The sequence below is a fragment of the Chenopodium album genome, chromosome 20 (assembly GCF_948465745.1).
Source record: "Chenopodium album chromosome 20, dcCheAlbu1.1, whole genome shotgun sequence".
In the NCBI taxonomy this organism is placed as follows: Eukaryota; Viridiplantae; Streptophyta; class Magnoliopsida; order Caryophyllales; family Amaranthaceae; genus Chenopodium; species Chenopodium album.
Window position 1 is genome coordinate 26,245,343 of NC_137853.1, and position 18,898 is coordinate 26,264,240.

An 18,898-nucleotide genomic window follows, 5' to 3' on the forward strand; every position below is an offset into this window, starting at 1 on the left:
AGAAAGAGAATAATGACACTAAACGACTGTTAGATGGAAGTAACACTGTTAACAAGCTAATGATTACACTAATCAAAAGTGATTGGCCTTTAGTGAAGGCACCAATGGGGAGTGCCAGATGGCGTTACGGGGTGAAGGGTAGCTAGAAAGCAAATCCGTAGGTAAAACTTACCGCTAAAAGTGAAAATATTTTGTAGTAAATAAAACAAAGCTAATTGGGTGGCTGACACCTCTAAGAACCACCTTTACAAATAAAATCTATTTCTAGAGAGAGAAACTCTCTTCTAGAGGGAGAAACTAATACTAAGAATAAAAAAAAAACTTAGTGAGGTTTTTAATGAGGCAACATATACCTTTTTTTTTTGTATGAATATGGGCATTCAAGGGGGAGTGTTAGAAGATAATGTGAATGCCAATTATTTGATTTGATTTTACAGTGTTCATATAAGTCAAAAGACTTGTGAACTTGTATGGCAATATATGTAGGATTGTTGGCTATATAAGCCATATTAACAATGCAATACTACTACTCAATTACTCATCTCATTTTACTCCTCTGCTTTTCTTTTCACTGATTAAAAGACTTCCTTTCAGTAAATACTAGTTTAAGGTCCCGTGCAATGCACGGTTTTACTTAATCAAATTATGAATTACAATGTTACTATAACATTAATATATTTATATATAAATAAAAAAAATTAAAACAAATACTTGAATTTCTCATCAAAAAAAAATTTAACTTGAATTAATATTATATTGTTATCAAAAGTTATTGATTATTAAACATTAAAAAAATCACTCAAATTTAATGATTATACTGTTTTATATGAGAATAAAATTTATGTTAATTATAACCCGTGCAATGTAATTATATACCCCATATTTCCTTATTTTGTTGGCATGTTTTGACAGGCACAATATTTTATAGTATACTATAACCGGAAAAATATTTTATATAAATTTAATTGACTAAACTTTTATGACAATTAATAATTAAGGCTTTTTAATTTTTGTTTTATATACCGTAGTATATGTTTATAGTTATTGAATTGTAGCGTTATTATTATAAATAAATCAAAAAATCTATAGTAAAAGCTAAAGTTTCTAATCCTGGTTGGAGCAAAAAAAAAAAACTTTCAAGGAAAAAATACATTGTAGAATGATACGAAGTACATGATTAGTACATTATTATAATTTAATATTAATCAGAACATGACAAGTGTCAGGTCAGATTCGCTTTTAGTATTATGTAATTGATTTAACAAAAATCATAACATTGTTGTATTTTTTTTTTTTTTTTTTTTTTTTTTGGAAACCACAACATTGTTGTATCTTATTATATTTATTGGGGACTAACATTTCTAACCAAGATATATTTTGATGTAGCATTTTGTTTATTTGGTTCTCATGTGTTGTACTAACGCTTTTCGTTAATAGTATCTTTTGTCAAAAAAAAAAAAAAAAAAAAAAAAAAAAAAAAAAAAAAAAAAAAAAAAAAAAACATTTCTAACCAAGATATTAACTTTTTAACTCATCTTGGTTAACTTTTAAGTAGAAAAGTGGCTAGTGCTCAAAAGTAGAAAAAATAATAAAAAGTGAACGAGTGAGTGAGTCCCAAAATTATACTATAACTCACATATATCATTTCCTCGTCAACCGAGAAGCAGCACCGCCGTTCCCTCGCACTAGCATTTTAGGTTTCAACAACCATTCAAATTCAAGGTCTCAACGAATACCACCAACCAGAGCAACCCAAGGAAACCCATCATTTCATCAATGGAACATGAATGACCCATTGCCTGTTTCCGCCATTAAAGCTCGCTATTGATGGTGGAGGAAGCTTTTATTTGGAAAATTTTATGGGGTAGTTCTGTTTCACTCTCTTCATTTCATTGAGGTTTGTTATCCATATTTGTACTGTGTTACAGTTTCATTTTATAAATTTGTCAAATTTTCGAAATGCGTCGAAATCTTGCAATAACAGGATATAGGGTTTTAGCTGGGTCACTTAATCAAACCTTAAAACCCTCAATTTTATGCAACAATTTTATTGAGCACAATCATAGGTCAATTGGGTTTTCATTATTTAGGGCATTTTCTGGGTTTCATGATAATAGGAGAAAACCTGACCCAGATGACCCTTTAAGCTTAATGAAGGAAGATGGGGTTGCAGTTTGCTCACATATGTGGATTGAGAATTTTCGCGAACCCGAAAAGAGTGTTAGCAATTTGACTACATATCTTAGGAAATTTGAGTTGTGGGTATTGGCATATCAGAAGGTTTATGCTGATGAAACTGGTTCTTATTTGCCTCGACATTCGATACAACGGTCGGCCTTAGAGGATTTATTGGCTCTTAGGAATGCAGTTCTTGATGATAGGTTTAAATGGGGTGCTAGGTTGAACTTTTATATCAAGTCACCTAGGGATAAGACTGAGTACGACTCTTTATCGAAAAGGAAGATTAAGACGATATTAACCACCACGCAGCCAGCTCCATATCAAGATAGGATTGTTCAGGAGGTTTTGTTTATGATTTTGGAGCCTATTTATGAGGCTCGGTTTTCGCAGAAGTCGTATGCATTTAGACCTGGTAGGACTGCTCATACTGTTTTGAGGGTTATTAGGAGGTCTTTTGCTGGGTATTTGTGGTATATAAAAGGAGATTTGAGTACCATTCTTGATGGTGTGAAGGTTGGATTAGTTATAAATGCTTTAATGAGGAATGTGAGGGATAAGAAGGTGATTGATTTGATACGATCAGCTCTTGTGATGCCAGTGATTGCGACAAAGAGTGATGATGGTGATAAAAAGAAGAAGAAACGAAAGTATCAGAAGAAGAAGGTTTTGGCAGATGATGAACCAAAACCTGATCCATATTGGTTGGATTCCTTTTTTGGGTTTGCTCCAGAGGAAGCAGAGAAGGTTCCTTCTTGGGGTCATTGTGGAATTTTGAGCCCACTGTTGGCGAACATTATCCTAGATGAATTGGATCATTGGATGGAGGGTAAGATTAAGGAGTTTTATCATCCTTCAAAAAGTGATGTCATTTGGAATACGCCAGAAGGTGAAGCAGAGCAGGGAAATACCTCATGGCCTGAGTTTGTTCCCACTAGTGGGCCAGATAAAACACGAAAAATGGACTATATCAGGTATGGTGGTCACGTTTTGATCGGAATTCGAGGACCCAGAGCTGATGCAGCAATTCTAAGAAAGCAGTTGATTGAGTTCTGTGATCAGAAATATCTTCTGAAGCTTGACAATGATAGCCTGCCTATTGAGCACATAACTAAGGGAATAATGTTTCTTGATCACGTGTTATGCCGAAGAGTTGTTTATCCCACACTACGCTACACAGCTAGCGGTGGAAAAATTATCAGTGAGAAGGGTGTTGGAACTCTTTTATCTGTGACAGCAAGTCTGAAGCAATGTATTAAGCAATTCAGGAAGTTGAACCTTCTGAAAGGGGATCGAGAACCTGACCCACAGCCTTGTTTCAGAATGTTTCATGCTACTCAAGCTCACACTAATGCTCAGATGAACAAGCTGCTCTGCACTATGGTTGAGTGGTACAGATATGCTGATAATAGGAAGAAAATTGTTAATTTTTGCTCTTATATTATCAGAGGATCACTTGCAAAGCTGTATGCTGCAAAATATAAGCTTCGTTCACGTGCAAAAGTGTACAAGATTAGTGATAGAACTCTTAGTCGTCCTTTAAAGGAGAAAAAGGGGCTTTCGCCTGAGTATCAGAACATGCTAAGGATGGGTCTTGCAGAGTCTATTGAAGGGCTGAAGTATACAAGGATGTCTCTTGTGCCTGAGACAGATTACACCCCTTTTCCTAATAGCTGGAGGCCTGAACATGAAAAGGCATTGTTAGAGTTCCTGAGCCTTGATGATCCTAAGACCTTGGAGGATCAGAGGAACTGCATCAAAGAGCAAGGCCTAATTTCACCGCAAGATTATATTTCTATGCTCGTTTGGAACTATAAAAGAAATGCTATTGTATCGGATCAACTCTCGTTAATAAATGGTGGTAGCAAGAACATTGAAAGTTATGATCAGTCTCAGTTGGAGTTGAGTAATAAGGACCGTGTTGAAAGAAGTGAAGATGAGGAAGAAAATGAAGAGAGAATTGACATGGCACACTTGTGAGGTACCTTGGTGTCTGAGCTTTTTGAACTTTGTGTGTAAAGGAAGAAGTCATGCTTGAAAGGTATGAACATCTGAGTTTTTCTCCTGGGGTAGTCTAAACACCCACTATTACTCTTGTGACATCTTGTAAAATTTCATGCCTTATTAAGGCTGTTTTGAAATATGATTTCTACAATAATTGAAGTTTTCTCAACTAGGTTGACAAGCTTATTATTTATATCATTATTGCTTGCATTATGAAGTTATAGTCTTTGAATCTTGTATGAAGTTGCAGTCTTTTGAATCTTGTATTACAAAACTTCCCTGCCTTCTCCTTTCACCAACCTAAGAAATAAATTATTAAGTTGCAAAGGAAACAAGATAAGAAGTACTAAAAATAGCTAAGAATGCATTTCAGTTTCATTGTACACCCTATATAAGTTCACAGATTCCGTCAAGGTTAGTGGACATGCTTTGAAGGAGATGCCTTCTTGAGTCAATTTTATGAACTAATGTCTGTTTGATTTACTGGATGTCTCCCTTCATGTCACATATAATATCAATTGAGGCGTTGAGGACAGTAAAATGATTTAAAATTTTGCTTCTATTAGTTTAGATGGATTATTTTTAGAATATTAAAATTCTGTTGGCTTCTATGTTTGGTATATGTATATGATGAGAATCTAGTTCCTTAAATTATTGCATCTATTAATTCAGATGAATAAATAGTAGAATATTGGCAATCTTTTTGGTCTTGTGTTTTTATAACTGTGATTGCATTTGATTTACAACAGAAGATTGAGGAAACAGTAAAAAATAACTTCATCTGTTGCTCGAAAATATCAAGCCTCATATGTATCAAAGATAGTCAGTGGAAGAGTTATTGATAACAAAGAAATTTCTTTTGTGAAAGTTGGAAGCCATCTTCTGAATGGTCAAATCAGTTAATCAGTGGAAGATGATTTTATGGAACACGAATTTTGTCAGCTTATGCAAGCTCTAGGTAAGCATCTTCTGTATTAATTTTAATTTTAAACAGTATGAAGTTTGAGCATTGCTCTAATTGCTAAGTTGCTGTTGACATAGTTGTGAACTTATTTAAATTTAGATTGGTGCTGTCTTTCTTAAATAGCTCACTTGCTGTACTTTAAGTCGTCTGTGTTCTAATACATACCTTACTAAAGTTCTCTTAAGCCCCAATGTAGGATTAAATGCAATAAGCTGACCAGAGAGAGAGGTACAATCAGAAGCATATCATAACATAGTTTTGTATACATTTTGTATTTTGTGAAGGAAGGTTGAGATTTAGTTGGAGGAGAAAACAAGAAGAAAATTAGAAATTATTAGAGGAGAGTGGACTGAGAGAATCATGAAGAATATCATTGAGACAACTCTAGTTTGATTTTAGAAGGGAGTCAGGGACTAAGCCTCTCAAAGCCTAGAGATTGTAACAGATCCCCTGTTAAATGATATTCTTTACCCTCTACTATTTCTTAATTAAGGCAATCTTCTCCTCTACTTATTTTTTCAGAACAATTTTGCTGAACAAGCTTTGCTGAACTTATTTTTGCCGGCTTTTACTTTAGTATTATTTTTGCTCAAAAAAATTATTTATTGTAACTTTTCAAATAAATTGTGGAGATGCTTCCAATATAATATCTACTAAATTGGGAATTCCACGATTTACACCACAGTGTTGTGTTGCATATGATTCTTGGTTGCTATCAATATCATCCATTGATAACATACACCTTGGTTTCAGATGTATAAATGGTCAAACTATTGCTCCAAATTAAACCAAACCCAATTATTATCTTGCCTACCAACACAATATCATCCATTGATAACATACAACTTGGTCTCATCGTCTCAGATGTACAAATGGTTCACAATTATGAACTTTTGATTCATTGACAATGAACATTTAGTCCATTAATGATGAACATATAGAATGGAGATTACAAATATAAAGTATTTTTTTTTTTTTTAAAAAAATTTATTTAACTCCACAATGAAAATAATCATATAGCTCAAAATTATAAACATTTCTTTTTAGTTTATTTATCATAGAAGATGAACATATATCTCAAATATCATAAACATAGCAGATGTGTTTGTAATCTTAGAATTATATATACAATAGGGTGTGCAAAATATTATCAGTGCATCCACTAGCCCATCTTTTATGCTCCCAATAAATGTGGAAGCATAGCTTAATAATTTGTACTATAATTTCTTAAATCCACAATAAAGTTTGCTGGTCAAGCATTACCTCGTATAGTATTTGCTGTGTCAATTGTCAAAATCTTTTAAGCCTTGGATTTCTAATTTTTTCAATTTTAGCAATTGAAAAAGAAAGGGCATTTACTTTTCTTTCTGCACAACCAATTATCTAAATCTAACGGCTTAATACCCCATTAGAACTACTGCTTATTAATGTGAACTAACAACTCAGAAGATTCTTAATTCAATTGATGCGTGTGATATTGGACAATAGTTTTGTTTGCAATGTGAATTTCAAAGCATGCTCAAGTTGATCGCATGAACTTGATACCTTTTTCTATTCCTACAAAATACTCCCTCCATCCCATAATGTAGTTCCTGTTTTCCCTTTTGGATGTCCCACAATGTCGTTCCTACATCCTTTTTAGACACTATGAAACATCTAAAATATTCCCATTATTTGTCTTTACTTACTGCACTACCAAGATTACCCTCCCATTTCTTCTTGTATTTGTCCCCCACTCATTTCATGTACTTTCCTCTTTTTTCTTGTACCTATTATATAAGCCCCCAACTCACATTTCTTGTACATTTCTATCTTTTTCATTTACTTCATGTACTCTCTATCCCATTTCTTAATTCCCGTGAAATATTGCAAACAGGGCACTGTATTAGGGATGAGGGAGTACAACATTTTCTTACAGTTTCCAATGCCGTAATTTGACCAAAAGTCTAGCTTTAAGTCTAACAGAATTATGTGACCTTATTTTGCAAAATTGAAAGAACCTGAAAATCTTGGTAAGAAAATAGGGATATAATTGTTTCAATAATAAAAAAAAATAATCAAAAAACTTTGGCCTTTTCTTCCTCAACTTATACTCGCATTATGGCTATTAAAGCACCACCCACCTTACCCGTTTAACTTAACCACTACTATCCCTTCACCATCTCTACTACGCAAATACTATCTCGATTTCATAATAGTCGCGACAGTTTGACTTTTGGACTATTTATAATTCATATACTGAATTTTACAATATTTTTTTACCAATATTTAAAAAACATATGTTGTCATGTGAAATGATTTGGATCATCCTTCATGTATAAACGTCAAATGTTCATATAATTAACGGCATAAAACTGCTTGAATTTTCTATATTTATAGATGTTTCATGTCCCAACTCCCATATGTTTTTTTATTTTGCCAACAAATTTCTATAAATATACCTAGATTTAGTGCCCTGTTGACTCCCCCATAATCTTTCCTAAAAGAACAATAAACCCTTTTGCTATATTTATATAAGTTCAGGTTTTTTAGAGCATGTTTAGGCCTTTAGGGAAGTTTTCATCCATTCAAGGCAATTTTCAACTTGTTAAAAATATCAGTTTTACACTTTTACTCCATCACTTTTTTTTTTCTTTACGTTTTGACTTAGTCAACTTTAAAAAAATTCAACTATAAAAATTCACTGTTTTATAAACTTTCTCTGTTTTCTTTTATGTGCAAGATACCCCTTGCATACATATTGAGGGGGAGAAAATAAAAGGCAATATTCAAGCCATCTAATTACTTGCCTAGTTGCCCCACCCCTTAAAGTTAACCTTATTCCTGCCATTCTTTCAAACCACCCCACCAAGGGCACCAACCATCCCAATGCTACCATCACTGCCGCCGCTACTCCAATGCCACCATCATCACTGCCAAAAGGCTGCTCAATATCAAGAAAAATACTACACCCCTACACGGCCAACCACCACAACCAAACCCCATTCCTTTGGTCGAATCTCACCACCAACACCTTCGTTTTTTTCCCTCAAAATTTGAGACCATGGTGGTTAAATTTAACCACAGAATTATCATATTTGGAACCCGTGGCAAATTCCAACCACCATGGTTTCGAGATCTGTAAATTTCATTGGTGGATGTGGTGACTGGTGAGGGTTAGTGTTATGGGTTGGTGTCTTGGTGAGGGTGGTTGTTTCGGTCAAAGTAGAGTAGATGGGCAGCGTTTCCTTGGAAGGTGGTGGTGAGGGTGGATAGTTTTTTTCGGGGAAGGTGGTGAGGGTGGGTGGTGGTGAGGAGAATATGGTGATGGGTGTGGTTTTTAGGGGAGCAGTGAGTGTGGTGGCGGTGCTGGTGATGGTGTCTCTGGAGTAGCGATGGTGATAGTGTCATTGTGGTAGTAAGCTTGGTTGGTGTTGGCTAATGGTTGAAGCAGGGAGTGGTTAAGGTGTGTGGTTGAAGTTAAAATCATGGGCTGGGATAATTAGTGGGGTTGTATCACTTGTATGTTTCAAATGTTGTTTAATTAAGGGTAGTATACTAATTTTGTAAGAAGTGTTGCAACTATCATGTAATAAACTGATATTACTCGATGTAATAACAGTTCAACGAAAGAGAAAACTCAGAAATTTGATTAAACAAATTAATGGTTTTACAAACGTTAGTAGTAGGTTTAGCCTACAAAGCTCCAATAATGACTTTAGGTCACAACTCTCCTAAGAAACTACTCCAAATTCTGCCTATTTATTTCCTTCTCTTACCTCTCTATTTATACTAAGGACTATTAACCCTAATAAACTAATAAAACTAGAATACCTATACTACCCCTCCAATTTAGTCTATTACATATTATCACTTTCCTTTTTATAAAATTGTTGCTCATAAAAAGAAACCAGAGGAAGTAGATAAAAACTATGTTATGTGGGATATTGTTTGATTGCTATCTTACTGCTCCATTTTTCTTTATCTAGGGCCTACGTGGTTACCTATATTTGTGCCACCCTCTACACTCAGCTCAAACACAAGTGAGAGGATTTGAAGAGCAGGTACAAAAATTTCGATTTGTTAGTACATTATTTGCAATGCCTTGGGTTCATTATCCAAATCGCAGGTTAATAATTATTTATTCATCTTCTGGTTCATTTTTGAATTGTAGGAATAGCGCAACAAGAAATTGACATGATGAAAAATCATGTGCCTCAAGCTTCAAATGTAAAATCATGTTCAATTGCACAGTACCAGTAATAATGAGTTTAGAGGTAAAAAAAGTGAACGTATCTATCTCATTTTGCATCAGATCCTTCCAATCTATATATAGGTTTATATGTAGTGTGTAGATGCAATATAGGAGGTTACACTAGTGACTTCATTTCAGGGTGTTTTTTCGGGCTGCTTGATTTTAGTCTTCAAGGTTGCTTTCAAATTGGTAAGTTGTAATTTGGGGTATGAAATAAGGTTCAACTTCAGGCTTCCAAGATGTACAGACTTAATCAAACAGTGTAAAAACTACTTATTTCTTGCGATGTAGATTAATTTAAGAGATTAAACCCTAAGTTTTTGCCGATGTAGTAAAGCGTTCTTGTCATTTGATCTTGTGCCAAACTTTTACCTTAATTAAATGCCTAAACTAGAATCCCTCTTTACCTCTGTTGTCATCTTACTCTTGTGCCAACTTTTGTTCTCAATATAAAATTCTCACTAGTTTTAAGACTAAGAAGGGTATTCCTTGGAAGTATATTGACGTAGTTAAATAGATTAAGACATCGAGGGGTTGTAACAAAGGACTTCCCCTGCTCTGATTGGATTACATAAGTTATGGCATTGAGCTCTTTCCTTTTTGCAATAATATTGGATGAATTAATAAGAGCTCTCCAAGGTGATACATTGTGGTGTATGTTGTTTGCAGATGATATTGTATTAGACTTGAGTTGGGGTTAATGCCAAGTTGAAGCAATGGAGGCAAAGCCTTGTAAGTTGTAACCTCAGGGGTTTAAACTTGGTCTAAGCAAGACGGAACTATAACTAGCACTACGAGGAAGTCAAGTGGGGATATAGTGATATTGGATGGTAAGGAAGCAGCCAGAATGGTTCGATTTTGCAATAGATTGAAGAATCGACCCAAGTTGTAATCGACATGATCAAGTATGGTTGGATTAAATGGAGAGCAGCAAATGGGATATAGTGATATTGGATGGTAAGGAAGCAGCCAGAATGGTTCAATTTTGCAATAGAGTGAAGAATCGACCCAAGTTGTAATCGACATGATCAAGTATGGTTGTATTAAATGGAGAGCAGCCTCATAGCATACCTTCCAAGATAAAGAGAAAAATCTATTGGAAGGTCTATTGTTATATTAGATAGAATTGTTGGAGAAAAATTACAAGTGAAGTTCACATGAGCATGTAAACTAGTACAATAATTTGTAACAAAGTACAATCATGCAAAATATTTTAATAAGAAAATTTGCCTATAAAAGGCAAGTTCACTATTGTGAACTACACAAGCAAAAATAACCGGAGTAATACTACTACACTACTTTTACTTCTTTACTTCTCTTACTCTCCAACATCTTTCTATTGGTAAAATATTTAACACGTTATCAGCACCAGTTTCCAGTCAGGTATATTTATACCTACTTCTAAAAATTATAACAAATAATACTATCTACTTCTAAATGTTTCGAGGAGTATGCTCTATAGTTGCCCATATTTGGGATCCTCTATACCAGAAACTCAAACATTTACTGTATTATATATACCTCAAAAACAACGGTGAAAGTTCTCTTACTTGTGAATTCATTACTATCATCTTTTGTTTTATTCATATTGATGTTTCTTTGTTTGATTCATGTTGATATTACATACTCATTTTACGTAAATTTTTGATCTTAGTTATTATAATTGCTAAGTAGTAACTTTGCATGCATATTATTAACTAGATTAACAAAAAGATGCAGCCTTTTATACTTATTATTTTTTTTTACTTTTATACTTTTTGTGTTTCTTTCCGTTTTCGAACCCATGATCTTTTATAGATATTAGGGCTCTCGGACCACTATGGCTTGCATTCCCAGTGTGATAACCTTTTACAGTTATAAATATATATATATGGACCATAATTTTATGCCAGTACATTAGACTATTATATGATATATTTACAGTTGTACAAAACAGTAACGGATAAACCTACCTCTATAAAAGGCGGATTTTCCCCCCAATTTCACCACAAATCCCTTATCCCTTCCCACTTTTTATCCAAAAAAATCACCTAAAAATTTTATCACCCCCTTCTTCTCCGATATGTTCCCCGACGACGGCAACCAGAACACCCAAAACACCCACAACTTCACCTTTGAAGAAGATTTAAGGAAGATAAAACAATATTTCCTTCTAATTACGGCGCTTGTAGTTCTATTAGTAGCAATATTAGTTTTTGTCATTATGTATAAGTAAAACTCACTTATTTTGTCGTTTTAGTATATTAAAAGCTTGTTTTGTTTTATTATGTTTGTTGTTATTAATCATCATTGTATAATATTACCGTTATCATTATAATTGTTGTTACTACTGTTATTGTTGTCGTTTTGTTTTTTTTTTGCAACTAACATGATTAATTTTTGTCTAATCATATAATTACTCACAATAATAAACCAAGGGGGAGAAAAGATTATATTATTTCTGGTTTATTATTATATTAAATTTAATTATCACGTGTCTTATTAACTTAATTATAAATATGGAAGAACTAAACATGTGAGTTGTACGTATAATTTGTTATTATAAACTAATTATAACGTAATTTGTTGTAGCTAAAATGGGAGACCTTATGAAAAGACAGTTCAGCATCTTAGATTTATCTGGAAAGAAATTTCTGGAATGGAAAGTGGATGCAATGATGAATTTGAAAGCTCAAGGCTTGGAGCACACTGTTAAAGAAAATAAAAGTCCCTCTGGTCAAACAACTGATACTACCACTTCTGCAATGACTGTTGCAAAACCTGTTACTGAACAAGATAAGGCAAAAGCCTTAGTGTTGTTAAGGCATCATTTACATGAAGGCCTTAAAACTGAGTACATGATGGTTGAAGATCCCAAAGAATTATGGGATTGCCTTAATGAAAGATTTGGACACCACAAAAGGGTGCTCCTTCCTAAGGCATTATTTGATTGGACAAATTTACGGTTCCAGGATTTCAAATCTGTAATTGATTATAATTCAACCATACATGAGATAGTGTCTATATTGAGATACTGTGATCATCCAGTTTCGGATGAACAGATGATTGAAAAAACACTCACTACCTATCATGCAAGCAACATACTATTGCAAGAACAGTACCGTGAAAGAGGTTTTAAAAGGTTCAATGAATTAATGAGTGTATTGCTTGTTGCGGAACAAAATAGTGAACTTTTGTTGAAAAATCATAACCTGAGACCAACTGGGTCTTTGGCCACTCATCATGAGGCAAATGCAACAAATTCCTATCCACCCGAGTCAAATGCTACAAGAAGAGGTGGACGTGGAAATTACAATGGCCGTGGAAGAGGCCGTGGAAATTATCGCGGACGCGGCCGTGGTCGTGGTAGAAACAATTTTCAAAGAAACAGTAATTTCAAAAATTTTGAAAAACAGAAGGGGCAGTCATCTGGAAGCCACAAACAAACTCCTTCGAAAGGAAAAGACACATGTTACAGATGTGGCATGACAGGATATTGGGGACGTACTTGTCGTACAGCCAAACATTTGGTAGATCTTTACCAGGCTTCTGTAAAGGGCAAAGAGAAAAATGCAGAAGCAAATTATGTTCATGAGGAAAATGCTCCTTGTCCCAGCCTTGATGTATCCGATTATTTCATGGATAATGCTGAAATTGGAAATGATTTCATTCTTGGAGAAAACAACAATGCTTAGGTTTCTCATCTACTAATGTAACATATGCTATGTTTTAATGTATTTTCTTTATGTTCTGTATTTTAAATTTCTAGTCATGAACTTTTAGTCACTATCATCAATAAAAGATTGTATAATATTATTCTAAACTAATCTCAAATTTATTTTATGAAGATATGGATCTACCTGAAGTTAGTTCCGAATATCAATGTCTTTTGGACAGTGGAACAACGCACACTATTTTAAAGGATAGAAATTATTTTTCACAACTAAAGTTGTTTCAAGCAAATGTGAACACTATTTCCGGGTCAGCTAAATTAATTGAAGGATCTGGAAAGGCTTGTATAATGCTTCCAAATGGAACAAAATTAATAATCAATAATGCTTTATATTCGAGTAAATCTCGAAGAAATCTCATAAGCTTTAAAGACGTACGCCAAAATGGCTATCATCTAGAAACAATGATGACAGATCAAAAGGAGTATATATGTCTCACGGCAGAAAAACATGGCAATAAACATATATATGAGAAATTGCCAGCATACTCTTCGGGGTTATATCGTATAAACATACGACCCGTGGAAATCAATATGGTATCTAACCAGAAGTTAGATGACAAACATTTGATTATCTTATGGCATGATCGTTTGGGATATCCAGCAACTGGGATGATGCAAAGAATAATAGCACATTCAGTTGGACATTCAATAAGAAATGTCAAAATTCCCCGATCAGATGAATTAACATGCTCTGCATGTTCACTTGGAAAATTAATAATAAGGCCATCCATGAGCAAAATTGCTACTGAATCTCCAAAATTCTTGGAAAGAATTCAGGGAGATATATGTGGGCCAATTAATCCAGCATGTGGACCATTTCGATATTTCATGGTTTTAATTGATGCTTCCACACGATGGTCACATGTTAGTCTACTTTCAAGTAGAAATGTTGCCTTTGCAAAATTACTTGCCCAAATCATCAAATTAAGAGCACAATTCCCAGATCATACAATAAAGAGAATAAGACTTGACAATGCTGGGGAATTTACATCCCAAACATTTAATGATTATTGTATGTCAATTGGAATTGATGTCGAACACCCAGTAGCTCATGTTCATACACAAAATGGTCTGGCTGAATCACTAATTAAGAGATTACAAATGATTGCAAGACCACTATTAATGAGGTCAAGATTGCCACCTCTGCTTGGGGACATGCTATAATACATGCAGCAGCGCTAATTAGATTGAGACCTACAGCTTATCATAAATTCTCACCACTACAGCTTGTTTGTGGTCGAGAACCAAGTATCTCACATCTAAAAATCTTTGGTTGTGCTGTATATGTTCCCATTGCTCCACCCCAACGAACGAAAATGGGTCCACAAAGAAGACTGGGTATTTATGTCGGGTTTGAATCCCCTTCTATAATTAAATATCTTGAACCACTGACTGGTGACTTATTTACGGCTAGATTTGCGGATTGTCACTTTAATGAAACAGTATTCCCAGTCTTAGGGGGAGAGAAAGTGGACCCACGTAAGAAAGAAATTGAACTTATTTGGAATGCAACACAACTGTTGATGTTAGATCCACGAACAAATATGTGTGAACAAGAAGTCAAGAAAATTGTTCATTTACAAAGTGTTGCAAATCAATTGCCTGATGCATTTGTAGACACAAAGAAGGTGACAAAATCACATATACCAGCAGAAAATGCCCCTGCACGTATTGAAATCCCAACTGGTAATAAGGCCATAGAAAATGAATCTCAGGCACGCAGAAAGCGTGGAAGACCACTTGGTTCAAAAGATTCTAAGCCAAGAAAATTGAAAAGATTGGATGGAATAGGAAATGAGACTAATGATGTTCCCCCGCCAGAAGGTCAAGAAAGACCAAATGTGGATGAAAGTAAAGAAAATGATGATAATCCAAAAGGGGACGAACAAGAAGACAACCCTACGGGGAATGAACAAGATGTTCAAAACATCGATAACAATGAAATTTCAATGAATTACGTCTCTACAAAGACTCAGTGGAATAGAAAGGATGTTATCGTTAATGAAATATTTGCAAATTCCATCGCAATCGACATAGTGTCTGATGAAAATGATGTTGAACCTAGAACTGTAGAAGAATGTCGACGTAGGAGTGATTGGCCAAAGTGGAAGGAGGCAATGCTGGCTGAGTTAAAGTCACTTGAAAAACGAGAAGTTTTTGGAAAAATAACCCTTACACCAGCAGGTGTAAAACCCGTTGGATACAAATGGGTATTTGTGAGAAAACGTAATGAGAAAAATGAAATAGTTCGATACAAGGCAAGACTTGTAGCCCAAGGATTTTCTCAAATTCCAGGGATTGATTATGAAGAAACATATTCTCCAGTGGTTGATGCAACTACATTAAGATTTCTGGTAAGTTTGACAGTCACAAAAGGACTACAAATGCGATTAATGGATGTAGTGACTGCGTATTTGTATGGATCACTCGATACGGACATTTACATGAAAGTCCCCGAAGGACTAAAACTACCAGAAAATCACGAGCCTAGACAACTGCTTTCCATAAAATTAAAAAGGTCACTTTATGGATTGAAGCAATCTGGAAGGATGTGGTACAACCGTCTGAGTGAATATCTTATGAGAGAAGGATTCAAAAACAACCAAGTTAGTCCCTGTGTTTTCATAAAGCGATCACAATCAGGATTCGCTATCATTGCAGTTTATGTTGATGATTTAAATATCATCGGAACCCCAAATGAACTCGAGAAAACTGCAAAATACTTGATGAAAGAATTTGAGATGAAAGACCTTGGGAAAACTAAATTTTGCCTTGGACTGCAAATTGAGCACTTGAGTCATGGTATTTTTGTCCATCAATCAAACTATACAGAAAGAGTTTTGAAACGATTCTTCATGGACAAAGCAACTCCAACCAACTTCCCAATGGTTGTTCGTTCTTTGAATATGAAAAATGATCCATTCAGACCCCGAGAAGAAAATGAAGAGATTCTGGGTCCAGAAGTACCATACTTAAGTGCAATTGGAGCCTTAATGTACTTAGCTAACAATACTAGACCCGACATAGCTTTCTCTGTGAATTTGTTAGCTAGGCACAGCAATGCACCAACATATAGGCATTGGAAGGGAGTTCGACACTTACTCCGGTACCTACGAGGGACACAAGATCTTGGTTTATATTACCAACCAAAACAAGATGCTGCTCTCATTGGGTATGCAGACGCTGGATACTTATCAGATCCTCAAAATGCCAAGTCACAAAATGGATATGTGTTCACTTATGGCGGCACTGCAATATCATGGAAATCAACAAAGCAGACATTGACCGCGACATCATCAAATCATGCAGAGTTGATAGCCCTCTATGAAGCAGGACGGGAATGTGTGTGGCTGAGGTCGATGATCAGTAATATCCAAAAGGAGTGTGGAATGAACACAATAACAGAAGACCCAACCATCATCTTTGAAGACAATACAGCATGTATCGCTCAAGTAACTGAAGGATATATTAAGGGAGATAAAACGAAACATATTGCCCCAAAACTGTTCTTCACACATGATCTGCAAAAGGACGAGGAAATAAATATCCAGCAAATTCAGTCTTGTGAAAATCTTGCCGACCTGTTCACCAAATCACTTCCTTCGAAGAAATTTGAGCAATTAGTTCACAAAATCGGAATGCGACATCTTCGTGAACTATGCTAAAATCAGGGGGAGTATTATATGCACTGCACTCTTTTTCCCTTCGATCAGGTTTTTATCCCACTGGGTTTTTTCCTGACAAGGTTTTTAACGAGGCAGTATACCAAAGCATATAATACAATAATATCGTTGTACTCTTTTTCCCTAGCTATGGTTTTTATCCATAGGGTTTTTACCTAGCAAGGTTTTTAATAAGGCAACTTACACCCCATTTCATGTGAACATTCAAGGGGGAGTGTTGAGAAAAATTACAAGTGAAGTTCACATGAGCATGTAAACTAGTACAATAATTTGTAACAAAGTACAATCATGCAAAATATTTTAATAAGAAAATTTGCCTATAAAAGGCAAGTTCACTATTGTGAACTACACAAGCAAAAATAACCGGAGTAATACTACTACACTACTTTTACTTCTTTACTTCTCTTACTCTCCAACATCTTTCTATTGGTAAAATATTTAACAAGAATGTCTTTTTTTTTTTTTTAGGTGTTCCACCCTTTGGGTTAATCCGGATTCAGAGATCAGTTTTCTAATTGTTATTGCGGGGGATCGAATACAACTCCTTCTTACCAAGTGTAGTCCCAATCAACACTACACCAACATCCAATTGATATATTAGATATAATGTTGGCACTTTTGGAGGGATCATATTAAAAAGACTAGGTTAAGTATCGTACCATGCACGATAATTTTCAATAACTATATTTAAAATAAACATTATATACTTTCGTATGTTACATACATTCATATAAATTGAACTAGCTTAGATCCCGTGTCATGCATGGTTATTGTGAAAGTTATTATTAATAAGTTTAACTGTATTAACAAAAACATCTTTTATCATTAAGTACAGTTTTATGAAGATTATTGTTTACACCAAGGTGCAAAGTGCATCCTAAAGTATTTCTTTGTTTGCTCATTTGATAATTAAATGAGAAATATTATCAAAATGAGAAAATAATAATCTCGGATTCTTGGGTATACATTGCAATTAAGTAAATATAAGAATCACTGTCACTTTTGATTATTTAACTTTTGGACAATTTACATAAATCGCATTGACCAATGTTTGTGATTTATACATGAAATTAAATATGGTCATCATGTGGATACTTGTTAGAATCGTCTCAATGTGTAGTTTTTGCATAATTACAAAATAGAGAGAGTATAATAAAGTACTTAGTTCCTGTAAAAAAAATGATATTAAAATTTTTAGCACAAAGTCTTATATGTGGCTTGCTACACTGTATGGTTAGCCACTATAGAGGTTAATTCGCTAGTGTAATGGGGGTTACTTGGTAAGTGTTAAAGGGGTTAGTTCGTCATTGTTATTGAGTTATTCGGTCAGTGTAATAGGGGTTACTCGATGGGTATTATAGGGGCTACTTAAACAATGTTATAGGGGTTTATTTAAATGGTCAAACGGTGTGACCGGCCGCACACAAGACGGGTTGAATTTTTAAACTTTATTCGACTTACCCAAAATGTGTTATTCATTCTCATTTCTCAATATAGTTATTTATATTTAAGCTAATAATTGTAAATATAAACACGTAAAATTTCCTTACATGCCTTACCTTTACTAGCTCTAAAACCCTAAACCAAGATTCCTACGCCTAAAAAAGGGGTTTTCGCACAGCTCTAAACAAACAGAAAATCAGAATTAAAAACTCTAAAATTTTGAAATCCCTAATCTCTCAAGCCCTCTTACTATCATACTACTTTTTCCTCTTTCTTCCCAACTACTCTTCAACCCTAATCCATCCATTGAATCCCTTGGAGGTACAAAGAAGAAAGAAGGTCCATAAACATCTAAGACGGAGATCTAAACATACATAGAAGAACGGTTAGTGTCCTGAGCACTTAGATAAATCACTTTTCTTTTATTGTTTAAATAATTTTAATTGATTAATTAGTGTTGTTTGATCACTTTAAACAAACTTTTAATTAATTAATTCACATAGTACTCTTTCGTTAATCAAGACTAGAATTTGATAATTAATTGTTGTTTTATCACTTAAGACAAGGCGAATATTGTTTATTTTCTTGTTCTTTTCACAAAATTGATTAAATAAGAATAACGACTTTTGCAATGTAAAACCTATATGATTAACGCATGTAAATAAAATCAACTAACTTAG

The 18,898-nt window shown here is 34.4% G+C and overlaps 1 protein-coding gene across 4 annotated transcripts; it reads left to right on the forward strand.

The window, feature by feature from the left end:
• The first annotated feature begins 1,626 nt into the window (after positions 1-1,626).
• LOC145599058 (nuclear intron maturase 2, mitochondrial-like) lies at positions 1,627-10,597 on the forward strand. Of its 4 annotated transcripts, XM_081655474.1 has the most exons (6): positions 1,627-1,897; positions 2,118-4,219; positions 4,932-5,140; positions 9,115-9,189; positions 9,300-9,402; positions 10,050-10,597. In XM_081655474.1, exon 2 carries the CDS (start codon positions 2,152-2,154, stop codon positions 4,156-4,158), a length of 2,007 nt encoding a protein of 668 aa, XP_081511600.1. In that variant the 5' UTR covers positions 1,627-1,897; positions 2,118-2,151; the 3' UTR covers positions 4,159-4,219; positions 4,932-5,140; positions 9,115-9,189; positions 9,300-9,402; positions 10,050-10,597. The 4 variants fall into 4 exon arrangements, with proteins under 4 accessions (XP_081511600.1, XP_081511597.1, XP_081511599.1 ...); XM_081655471.1 differs by having other exon boundaries at positions 1,627-4,219; XM_081655473.1 differs by having other exon boundaries at positions 1,627-4,219; positions 4,935-5,140.
• The last annotated feature ends 8,301 nt before the right edge of the window (positions 10,598-18,898 follow it).